This window comes from Callospermophilus lateralis, chromosome 1 (assembly GCF_048772815.1).
Source record: "Callospermophilus lateralis isolate mCalLat2 chromosome 1, mCalLat2.hap1, whole genome shotgun sequence".
Taxonomy (NCBI): Eukaryota; Metazoa; Chordata; class Mammalia; order Rodentia; family Sciuridae; genus Callospermophilus; species Callospermophilus lateralis.
In genome coordinates this window covers 3,947,350-3,959,548 of record NC_135305.1, presented here as the reverse complement: position 1 = coordinate 3,959,548, position 12,199 = coordinate 3,947,350, and the positions used below count along the sequence as shown (strand labels likewise).

The following is a 12,199-nucleotide window of genomic DNA, read 5'->3' as shown; positions in this document are numbered from 1 at the left end:
AGACCCGGGGTAGAAAGAGCATGGAGAAGGTGGAGGCTGTCCACCACCTTTTCTCTCCATTGTTTTGGGCACAGAGTCGTTTGTACAGTAAAGAAAATGACCTGCACTCTGAAAGTGAAATTTTCCAAATGAAAAAGGAATTTAGTGAGAATGTCTTCATCCCCGTGGGTAAAATAGCCTACTAAAAAATGCAGGAAAACTGCCTGCAAGAGCATCTAGAGCATCTGTGCTCAGGAGCCCAGCAGCGCAGGACCCAGAACCCCTCGGTGCCTGCCTGCCGACCTCACGGTGCATCTTGCTGAAAGGCTGTGGGTGCAGAGCCTCTTCCTGGTCCAGTGAGAGGCAGGAAGCAGGCAATCTGTCCTTGTCCGGGAAGTGTCTGACTCTGATCCTTCCACCACCGGTACCGACTTCCGAGGTGCGGTCTGTCTCCCCCTCTGAGTGTCTGCAGGACTTAGTCAGGGAGCCTGTTGAGCTCAGCCCCTGCACTTCTCCCTGCAGGACTGCCCTCCAGGACCCTGGGAGAGCTCCGTCCACCCTGTCTGGTTCCTCCAGAAGCAGCCCCTCCTGTTGTTAGGTGGAGTTAATGGTCTGATGTTTCCTTCTGCCTCCGAGAAATTTCCTTTCGGTTCTAACTCTGCCTTCCCTTTGGAGGCTAACAGAATAGTCTTCCTCCTCTTTGTCTTCAGTAGTCCGTGTCCTGGGTTTCGGTGGGCCTTCAATGCATGGTGACCTCTAGTCTTCGTATGCGAGACTGAACCCTTCCTTCAGTCTCTCTTCTTGTGACGTCTCCTGTCGTGTTTCTAGCCCCACTCTGTGTATTATCGCCCGTGACAATTCCAACCTTGACCTGTGGGTCATATTGTGGGGGTGTCTGGGCAGAAGAGGCCTGTGACTGAGTGAGGATTACCTTTATTTTGATTGCTGTGGTTTAAGTATTATAATGAGCTTCCAGTCACAAATGAAGATATATTTAAGCATTGCATCGTCTACTCTTGGAGATTGTCTCCATCCCACTGCCTCTTGGCTTGATTATTGTGAGTTGTAATTATGGATACGATCAGGGAAGTATTCTCAGATATAAACACAGGCACAAGTGCCATTTGCAATGTAATTCTTTGTCCTGATGTTCCTGTATAATTTGCTCTTTTATAATTAATTATTAATATGTAACTATCACGCTTATTATTATTAATATTAATTTTTTTTAGAGAGAGAGAGAGAATTTTAATATTTATTTATTTTTTAGTTTTCGGGGGACACAACATCTTTGTTTGTATGTGGTGCTGAGGATCGAACCCGGGCCACACGCATGCCAGGCGAGCGCGCTACCGCTTGAGCCACATCCCCAGCCCACACTCATTATCATTGATCACCAATGTAGCTATTGTTATTCATTCCTAATGGTGCTCCCCTGCCTCTCAAGACTCCTATTTGGAACTCTGAGTTCGTGACCTCTCACACCTGAAGGTGGAGCTCTGATCCCTGAGGGAGGTCCCGGGTCTGCGCACCCTTTGACGCCTTTGGCACCAGAAACCCTGAGTCCCTGCTGCAGTGCTCATGTGGGTCCACGGGGAGGACTGCAGACTGGAGAGGGGACAGGTGGGCCATCAGGGAGGCAAGTCCAGGGGATCTGAGGCCGGTGTGAGGTGACAGAAGAAAAGGCTTACAGTAATGAGAAATGGGCAGATGTTGATGAAAACCAGCATCAAGTATGTGTTAGCTAAATATTTAAGGTTCACAGAAGTTCATGGCACAGATGGAAAGGAAGGGGAAGAGCAGAGAAGGCTTGGAGCTGGAAAGCTCCGTCCCAGGGGTCGGACTTGGAGGTGGACCAGCTGGTGGTAGTGCACCTACCTTCAGTCCTTTGCTGGAGGAGCAGGGGTGGGGGGTGGGGGGCTTCACAGCAGCTTGAACTGGATCACACCAGATTCTTGTTGAGACCAAGTGTCACCCTGGCGAGAGGAGGGACAGCCCTGGTCCCTTCTGCCACCGCAGACAGAGAGGCCCAGAACAGAGCTGGAGCGGCCCGCGGGCGGGAGGCTGCGTCCTGCGGTGGCCTCTGGTTGTGGGGTTCGGGGAGAGGCTGGTCTGGCTCCTTCACTTCCCATTCTGCTCGCTGAGCCCTTCTCCTTCTGCGGTTGTTTCAGGAGCTGGTGGGGAGCAACCCTCCGCAGAGGAACTGGAAAGGCATCGCCATCGCCCTGCTGGTCATTCTGGTCATCTGCTCCCTGATCGTCACCTCGGTCATCCTGCTGACACCAGGTACCTGAACTCCCTCTCTGCACAGGTCACTAGCAGGGGCCGGGGCGAGGCTTTACCCCGCTCTCTACACCACTCCCCGTCCTGTCATTAAGTCCCCCAGATCCTGACTGTGCCGAGTGATACTACGGCGCGGTGACAACGATCCGTGTTATATGCTCTTAATCTGTTTCTACGGTTGACTGGGTAGCGATGTGTGGCATACATGTGAATGCACAATTGCGTATTCACTTTTGCTGAACCTAAAGACAGTGGCACCATAAGTACAATGATCTTATGTGTGTCTTGTGATTTCTCTGTACTATATCAAGGATGAATTTTAAAAATCGCTAAGACAACATAGACTGAGTGTGAATCAAGGGCAAAGTGCTTATTAGGTGCCACCAACGAGGTAAAAGCCCCAGTCAGAAATCTCTCCGGGAAGAAGACACTGAAATCCACAGCACATGTCCCCCCCGTGCTCCACCCAATGGTCCCAGCAGAGGCCCTGCAGGTGCCCAGGACAGAAAGCTTCATGGAGAAGGCAGGGCAGGAGGTGGGCCTCATGGGGTGTCCAGAGCTGGTAACCAGAGGGTGGTGGCCGTCTCTGGAGTGGCCTTCATCTGTGAGATCACTACGCAGGAGCTGTCGCAGGAAAACCCATGGTCACAGGCGGACGCGAGTCTGCTCTCTCCACTCTCGGTCATCATGGCTGCTGTGTGGAGCAAAAGGCGGAAGCCCCAGTCCTCCATGAACAGACCACACAGATGTCAGACTTCGAGATAGAAAAAGAAGTAGACTCTGCAGCGTGGGGAAGATTTTTGATGGATACAAAACACGTAGGCAGATTCTGGTGCATTCGTATTGCATATGATACAACCATCACCCTTGAATTTAAATGAGGAAAGACGACGGCATGCTGGCACCAAACTAGATCACCACATCACGAGCAAAGGAAACCAGTGGCCAGTGTCCTTAGGAGGACAGATAGGAAAATCCTTGCCAAAATAGCAGTGGACAGAACCCAGCAACCCAGAGAAAGGTTATGCACCACCACCAAATGGGATCCATCCCAGGAAAGAAAATTTGGGTCAGCACGTGAAAATGAGTCAAGGTAGATAAGCCCAGAGGACAGAATAGAGGACAGAACAGACGCGGTCATCTCCACAGACACGGGAGGAACATGTGGCGAAGCCCTTTCGTGATGAGACGCTCAACAGTGAGGAAAGAAGCAGTCTCACCCTGAAAACCACATCCGGGGACCCACGGGGTCCTTAAGGGTCATAAAGCTGAAATCAGTGCCCCTAGGCCAGGAACCAGACACCAGTGTCCCCTGCCTGACCCATTCCCCATTCCACTGCAGCTTCCAGCCAGGGCGGTCAGGGGAGAGGGCAGAAGACAGGCACCCAGACAGGAAAGAGAGATGCGGAACTCCATTCTTAGAAGACCCGGACTGTACCTAGGAAAACTGGAGGAATCCACCAATCGTAATGCTCCTTGTAAATAGTAAACGAGTCCAGCAGGATGGACGTAGAAGACCAATGCACCAGATCACTGTAGCTCTGTGCACTCACAATGGCAATCCACAAGGAAATCTCCAACACATTCCACTTGTAATAGTTTCAAAAAGAACAAGAAGAGGAATGGTATGTTCATTTGTTAGGAATGAGACTTGTATAGTGAAACACCCAAAACTGGGAAAAACTGAGAACCCGAGGAGGTCAAGGGGAGGCTGAGGGTCGGGAAGGCGGGAGTGAAGCTGACCAAGCTATCCTCTGTCCACATGTGGATACTGCAGTGAACTTCACCTGTACACTTATCTGTGAAGCAGTAATTTTTAAAAAATTAAATAAATAGAAGAAAAACCAGTACAGTAATGGGAAGAGGGGAGGGAAAGAGTAAGTACTGAATTGGAGCAAATTCTATTCCATGCTTCTATGGTTGGGTGAAGATGAACCCCAATATTATGTATAACTACAGTGTACTAATAAAAATACATTAAAGGAATTGAACAAAAGACTTGAGTAAATGGATTGAAGGATGAAAGATGTAACCTTGTTAACATGGCCATATTCTCTAAATTGATCTGCAGGCCCATTTCAATCCCAACTGCCTTTATTAAAGAAATTGCTAATTGATTGTAAAAGTCTTACAAAATGCATGGGAATCAGAATAACCAAAAAAAGTTTTAAAAGAATAATTAGAAGACTTGATCTCCTGATTTTAAAACTTACTATAAAATCACAGTAATTAATAAACATGTCATGCTAGCATCTGAACAGATGTATAGACCCATGGACTAGAATTGAGAATTCTTAAATAGTTCCACACATCCACAGTCAGCTGATTTTTGGCAAAGGTTCCAAGGCCATGCGAGGGGACAGAATAGTCTTCCACAAATTGTGCTGACACAACCGAATTTTCACACACCAAAGAGTAAAGTTGAACACTAACCTCATACCATGCGGATCTGATACCTAAATATAAAAGCTAAATCTATGAATTTCTAAAGGTGAAACATAGTAATAAGTATTTGTGACCTTATACTAGGCAAAGTGCAAGCAACCAAAGAACAAATAGATAAATTAGATTTTGTCATACTTAGCTTTTAGTGTGTCAAAGGACATCATCAAGCAAGTGGAAAGACCCTCACAGAATGTGACAAAATATTCACAACCAGCAAAAGTTGTATCTAGAACATATAAAGAAATTATAACTTAAAACAGAAATGCAAATATATAATTCAACTTAAATTCAGGCAAAATGTTGATAAGTTATAAAATATAAGTCTCTCCAAAGAAAGACAAGTGGCCAAGGAGTACTTGAAAAGGTTCTCAGCACCATTGAACATCGGGGAAATGACGATCAAGCCTCAGTGGAATATCACCTCACCAACGTGGATATAAAGACAAAAAGCAAAGAACAAAAAGGAAAATAATCAGTGTTGACGAGGATACGGAGAAAGTGGGACCTTTGTACATTACTGGTGGGAAGAGAGATTGTGGGAAATAGTTTGGAATTAAACTACCATATCATGCAGTGTTTCTACTTCTAGATAAATACCAAGAAAATTGGAAACGTATTTATACAGAAGCTTGTGTGTGAGCCTCGTAACAGCATGATTCATGGTTGTCATAAGGTGGAATCAACCCAAATGTCCACCACCTGGCAGATGAACAAGTAGGCGTGGCCCATTGTACACGGGACCCTTCCTCAGCCTGGAGAAGAACAGAGGGCAGCACGCTGGGCTTGGAAAACCTTGCCAACATTAGGCTAAGTGAAAGACTCCGGGTCCCAAAGGCCACACGGTGGATGATTTGAGCACCGCCAAATGCACACAGAAACAAGGAAGATGGGCAGCTTCCAGGGCCTAGGAAAAGTGCCCTGGAACATGAAATGTCCTTTCTAGGTGATGAAATATGGTGGAATTCAATAGCGGTCATGGACGCACGTTTGCTGGTATTAAAAAAAACAAACAGTTGCACATGGTAAAAGGGCAAAATATATGATATGTAAATTTTATCTCAATTAAGCTTTTAGTTTAACAATGATGGGAAAGTTGTTTAAAAAAAAAAAAAGAAAGAGGAGCAGTCTGGGCATTTATATATGGACTGAGAGGTTCCAGCAGCAATTCTGCAAAACTGAGCCTCGTGTTGTCCTTTGCGAGTGAGCCCACGAAACGCCAGAGACATCTGGGGCGTGGGGACTTGGGGCGCCACACCATGAACAGGGGAAAATGGGCTCAGTGGTTGGGATCTAAATGGGAGGAATCGGGGAGGGTTGCTCTCACATATACCTGTTGGGGTTTGTGGACTTTGACAACTGCATATTTAAATCACTGTGAAGGATTTCAGCTCCCCTGGACCTGGGGACACATTTCTCCCATTGCTCTGCACAGAGTTGTGTTCTATGTTAACTGGAGTGGTTCAGGATATGTCACTCCCTTTGGGACTTAGCACACAGGGTGTATGTCACGAGCAGTTTCTACCGCCCTCCCAGAGCACCCACACGTGTCGGTGTCACCGGCTGCCCCGAGCTCACACCAGTGTCACTCAGAAGTGGGACGCAATGGCTGGGAGAGCTCCTGCACAGAGATGGTGTGCGGTGACAGAGAGGTGACTAGAGTAACACAGGGCCCAAGAAGCCGCTCCAGGACCCTCCCTGAGCCCAGGTGCTTCTCTGCTGGGCAGGGAGTGGGCAGCTCCTGCCCTCTCTGTGCAGCAGAGCAGCCCCAGCAGCATCTCCACTGTCATAAGTAGAGAATAAAGTCAGTGTGGGGCACTCTCTCTTTGTATGCTGACACCAGTTGTCAGGGACAGTGAGGAGCTAGAGGCCAGCACCAGGGTGGGGTGCAGGTGGATCTCCGTATCCCAGCAGGCTTTGAAGTGGGGGGGTTCCTTATTCTTCTGTTACGCCCACTGCAGAGCCCTGTTTACTCCTTTGGTTCTGCGGCGTCCACGGTGGTCCTCACTACTGCAGGCCGTGCTGTCCAGGAGCACATGCCCGGGCTCAGGGAGAGCACTGGCTGGTGGTGTTCCTTGGCCTCCTCCCGTCCCAGACTTTGCCCGTCCACTCTCCTGCAGGGCTGGTGGCTTCTGGCGTTCAAAATTGTGGCTGGCAGAGAAGGTCTGAGATCCCTTGACCTGCCACCAGCCCCAGAGGGTTCTCAGACTCCCCATATTCAGAGCTCCTCGGGTAGCCACCAGTACGACCTGTGAGTCCAAGTCCCGGGAGAAATGTGGAAATGCTGAGTGTCCTCCTGAAGCTTAGATCAGGAGACCACAGCGTTGTGGGCAGGGGGAAAACACGGAAGGCTGGACAGGAAACCTGTAAGGACGCTCACAGCCCAGGGCAGTGAGGCGGGTGGCTGAGAGACCAGGAGGACGCCCAGAGAGGGGACGGGACATGCAGGGTTTATTGAAAAATGTTTGTGGGGAAGGTCCAGTGGTGACGGCCTGGACAGACGCTTTGCCAGACAGCCCAGGGGCATCGGCAGGAAGGTGTGCTTCTGCCACGTGCAGTCCTGCCGTGCTCCAGTGCCTGACAGAAGGTAGCACCTCCTGCCCCTGGTGACACTGCCCAGGGGCAGCCACCTAGGCGAGCACTCTTCTCCATGGGGCTCTGACCCACGCCAGCCACCTCAGGGAGGGGGTGGATAAGGCACTCTACAAAGGCAGCGGCACCACCCGGCACCTTTCTAAGATAGCACTGCCCTGCTCCAAGCACTGGTGACAGAGAGCCAGTGTCCATCAGGATAATGTGCGTCTGGATGGGACTTCTCTTATTGCTTTCTTACCTTGGCAAGAAAGGTGTGGGGGGACAGAAGGGGGCATTCAGGGACATGTGCTTGACTGTCCCTTTTCCTTTAAGGGTGACACCCCGATGAATTGGGCAGGTAACTGGAACATTGCCCTGCTGACCAGGACATGATGAAGGGCAGGGGCAGCGTCCACCTGATGAAGCGCTGTGTTCAGTCTCCACGTGGGGCGAGTCTCAGGAAGAGCAGTGGCACTTTGGGAACTCTGCACACTGCCTTGGTGACGCCCACGGCCCCTGGCTTCCCACCCAACACTGCCTCCGTTTTGGCAGACTTAGAAATTGTCAGACGCACTTTAAACAATCGTTTTTTTTCCAAATACTCCAGTTCCCAGTCGTGCATTCTGGAAACTCAGGTCCCACTCTCTGCTTTTCCTTGTGCATTCTGAGCTCACTGGACTCAGCCTCTCTGTGGGGCTGTGTCCCAGCCCACGTGGGCCTCCTCTTAGCTCAGTGAGGAGAGCCTGGTGAGCGTGCCAGGCCCCGTGGGTCCCTCGGGCCTGGAAGGGTCTCGTGGCCATCCTGAGCGTGGAGGCTGCTCGTTCTGTGTGCAGCCCAATTATCACCTGTTATGCACAACTGATGTTTCAGAAATCAGATTAAAAGTGTTTAAGGCAATTTCACCTCCAAAGGGAGTCACCAGATGAGAATGTGTCCTTTTCAATTTTGTTATTCATTTCTCCCTTGCTGGCCTGTGCTCTTTTCTAAATTTCTCTTTGGAGTAATAGCGTTTCCTTTTACATTTTCTGATATGAACTATGAGGCTGTGATGGGTCATAGACCCAGGTGGCTTTGGGGGCAGCCACGATTCTTGCATTCAGATGAAGAGGACCATGCTGTTCTGCACTGGCACAGTCTCTGCCGTGGAGTCTAAGAATCTGCAGGGCGTCCTTGCTTTATAACCTCCCTGGCATTTAATGTTTGGGGATTTCTGAATCAAGATGGTAGCAGTGTGGTGGGCACACTAGACCACAGCCAGGAGGTAGGCACAGGGAGAACTGTGGACCCTGGCAAGTCATACTGAAGGCAGAGTTTAGGGTCAGGCCAAGTACAGCTGATCTGAATAGGGAATATGGTAGGTAGTCTTTGGGTGGGAACGTACAGATTGTTTTTGTGGAATTGAAATGGCATTGCTGTTTGATGTGGGGGTAATGTCTGACACACTGCTCAACCTCAGCTTATCTTTTTAAAATTCTGGAAAACAATATTTTAAAACATTTTATTAGTAATAAACATAAAAGGATATACATTATATATGACATACAAATAAAACATTTGCATGTCGTATCTGTGGGTATCTGTGAGTATTCTATCTCTCCGTGCACAGGGAGGGGGTGGAATGCAGCCAGAATGCAGCCAGCCACCCAGACGGCCCCTCGTGCCTCCTTCATGAGGGATCCCTTCCCGGGGAACCTCACGTCTGACGTCTTGGAATCGTTTCTCAAGTCTAGACTTTTTACATTTGCATCATAAACTTAATCATAGAAGGTGCATGCTTTGTGCCTGGTCCTTTGGCTCGCTGTGTGTGTGACAGTCATTGACAGGTGCCCAGCTTCTGCCTGGAATTGGGTCATCTCATCCTAAAGCCCCACACGCTGCCCATGAAAACCGCCAACAGTTCAGTGATGGAAGAGCCTTTGTGTGCGCTGTAACAAGTCATGTGCTCCCCGTTACTGCCGGAGTCCTGGAGAAACAGGCACTTGCCCCTCACCTTCTAGGCCCTTCTCTCTCTTCTCCCTGAACACCCCCCCACCCCGCCATCCAGTCCACCCCAACACCTGGCCCAGGCGTCTCATCAGAGGAAGCCCAGATGACTTGCGTGGGCCTCTGGTGCTGGGCATTAGCACAGGGACAGTTCCTTGGGGCTGTCACACCCATCTGCCGGCAGAGTGAGAGGTGGTTTTGTCTGCTCTCCTCATGGAACAGAGGTCTGCTTTGCTGCGGCGGCTGCTGCGGCTAATGCTGTTTCTGCCCAGGGTTCCTTTAGTGCTGATTGAGACTGAGGGCTGTGAGTGGGCGCTGCAGGTGTCAGTCAGCTCTTCCCCTCTGTGACAAGCACTGAGAAAACAGCTTAGAGGAGGAAAGATCCCCTTTGGCTTGGAGCTTCAGAGTTCAGGCCCTGGCTGATGGCCCCCTGGCTCTGGGCCTGAGGTGGGGCGGAGCACCGTGGTGGAAGGGGGTGTGGAAGAAAGCTGCTCAGCTCCTGAAGCCAGGAAGCAGAGCGAGAAGGACCTGGGGACAATAACTGCCCCTCCAGGGCACGCCCCAGTGACCTAGTGCTCCGAGGGCCCCACCTCCCAGTCCTCCCTTTAGCTACCAGTGGTTATCCACTGCCAAGGTCAGAGCCCCCATGATCCAAGCTCTTCCCAAAGCCCCACCTCTGAACATGCTGCACTGGGGACTCCCTTCAACACGGGAGTCCGGGGGATGCTTCTTATCCAGACCATAGAGCAGGTGTGAGTTGTGATAGTCCAGGGTGCAAGAGGGACTGGTGAGAACAGGGGCATTCCTGGTGGGCTTCATGGAAAATGAGCAACTGAAGACGCTGAAAGATCCACTGGAGGTAGAAAGAACTCCAAGAGGAAGGGCCACCCGGGCCATCGTGAGTGGTCACTGGAGGGTGAGGAAGTCATGGGGAGGGTCAGGAGTCCAGGGGCAGATTGGGAGAGTCTGGGATAGCAGGCTCTGGATTTCAGGCTGGCCTCTAATTGTTCCACTGTCTATGCCAAGTTCTGCATGAGAACCATTTCCGGAATCTAATGAAAACATTATTTTATCCCTGGGGGAGAGAGAAAGGGCAACCGAGAGCAGACAAACATTGGCTGAGTTTCACAGAGTTCCCAGACTGGTCAGCCCGGCCATGGGCCATCTTGGCATCTGCTTGAGCACTCAGCCCAAACCCAGATGACCCCAGTGAAGGGACATGTGTCTGCAGGTACCAAGACGCTGCACACATCGTTAGGTCCTAGGTGTCTGCAGAGTCGCACAGAATAGGTCCCAGGGTGGTGCTGCGGCTCAGGACACCCAGGGTAGGCCGTCTGCACCCTTCGCTGCTGCCCCTTGGCCCTGAGAGGCTGCAGCAGCCTCACAAGCGCATGCTCACATGGGCGGGGTGGGGGGACTTCTCTCTCCACCGTGGAATCAGTTCCCCAGGAGAAGCCGGGAGGCCGCTTATTTGCTGTGGCACTGTTGCCTGGAGACGTGGCGGGAGGGTGCTGGGAAAGAGGCATCTCACAGGCGTCGTCCCCCGCTGGGAAGAGGGCAGCCAGGAGAGGGCTCTGGAGGAGGCAGCCGGTGTCTGCCACAAAGAAGACCCTTGACTTACGGATTCCTCAGGATGCAATCTGCATTCCGGTAACTTGGACAGCGAGTTTGAATCATCTGACATTGAAACAAATCTGGGAAGAGGGCATCTGACAGCATCTCGTGGAGGGAAGATGAGTTCCCACCGCAGCTGACCTTCCGGGGAGCTGCAGGCTTCCGAGTGCGGAGACGCGGCCCCGAGAGCATCTTAAAACCTCTCTTCTGACTTTCCATCATTGATTCCAGAGGAGTGTTAGGTGTGCCTTGCTCATTTACTGACTCCTACGCTAAAGGGCCATTTTTCTAAAGGATGGCAATCGATGCTTATTATTCATGCTGGCGGGAAGACCGTGAGCCCCGGCGAGTGCCTGCGTGTTTACCCACGAGGGGCACTTTCCAGGCCCGGCTGCACCTGCAGCCCGCTCCAGGGCACAGGTGCTCTGCATGGAAAATGGCAGATGTCACCGTGGCACCCTGGCCTCCGGGGCGTCCATTGCTGGGTTTAGAGGAGAGTCTCTTGGCAGGTTCCAGATGAGTTTTGAGAATGTTCAGGGCCACGTGCTCCAAGGGCCTGGCTGAGGCGCTGATTGCTCTTTAGGGACCTTCATTCAGGCCAGCCACGTCCAGGGGCAGCGGTTGAGGAGTGTGAGTTGAGTTGCCAGCTCAGGGTCAGGGACACAGACACCATCACATCAGAAAGTCAGAGAACAGGGGAGAAGTGGCCCAAAGCGAAGCCAGCGGCTGAGGCCTCCGGGGAGTCCAGGCTGAAGTGGCCGGCCTTCTCTGGAGTGGGCACACTCGACCTTGAGCTGTTGCTTCTGCAGAAGCCGAGGGCCTGCACCTTCCCACAGGGCTGTGTCGAGTTCCCCAAATCCGATTGCCTTCAGAATGAACTCTGTGTTCACAAGCGAGGTCCTGCAATCCCCGAAGCCTAGGTTCTGGGGGGCGCACAGACCCCCAGGTGCTCCGTCTCTCGCGTTTCTCTTATGCATACACTTCCTGCCTGTTTTCTTTAAACTCAGTGACTGTCGCTTCTGCAGGGGACGATTCCCAAAGCTATTACTGGGAAGTGGGAGAGAGGCCACCAGGGATGGGGGTGTTAACCCACCACACGCCAAAAAGATGTCACGTTCAAATCCCTGGAAGCTGAGTGCTGGTACCATGGCAAAGGGTGGAGGGTCTGGTGTGGCCACGTCGTCCATCTCAAGATGGGGATCATTCTGCATTTTCCACTGGGCACCAAGGGCCATGACAGAAGGGGACTCCACATAGACTGAGAGGAGATGACCCTGTGCCCAGTGGGCCAGCCAAGGAACACCGACAGCCACCAGGAGCCGGA

The 12,199-nt window shown here is 51.4% G+C and overlaps 1 protein-coding gene across 1 annotated transcript in view; it reads left to right on the top strand.

Annotated features, from left to right (window-relative positions):
• Dpp6 (dipeptidyl peptidase like 6) overlaps window positions 1–12,199 on the top strand; it is a 618,489-nt gene that overhangs the window by 287,657 nt on the left and 318,633 nt on the right. Inside the window, exon 2 of the mRNA XM_076831376.2 lies at window positions 2,151–2,265. Within this exon, the coding sequence (XP_076687491.2) occupies window positions 2,151–2,265 (115 nt within the window). The remainder of the gene's footprint in view (window positions 1–2,150; window positions 2,266–12,199) is intronic.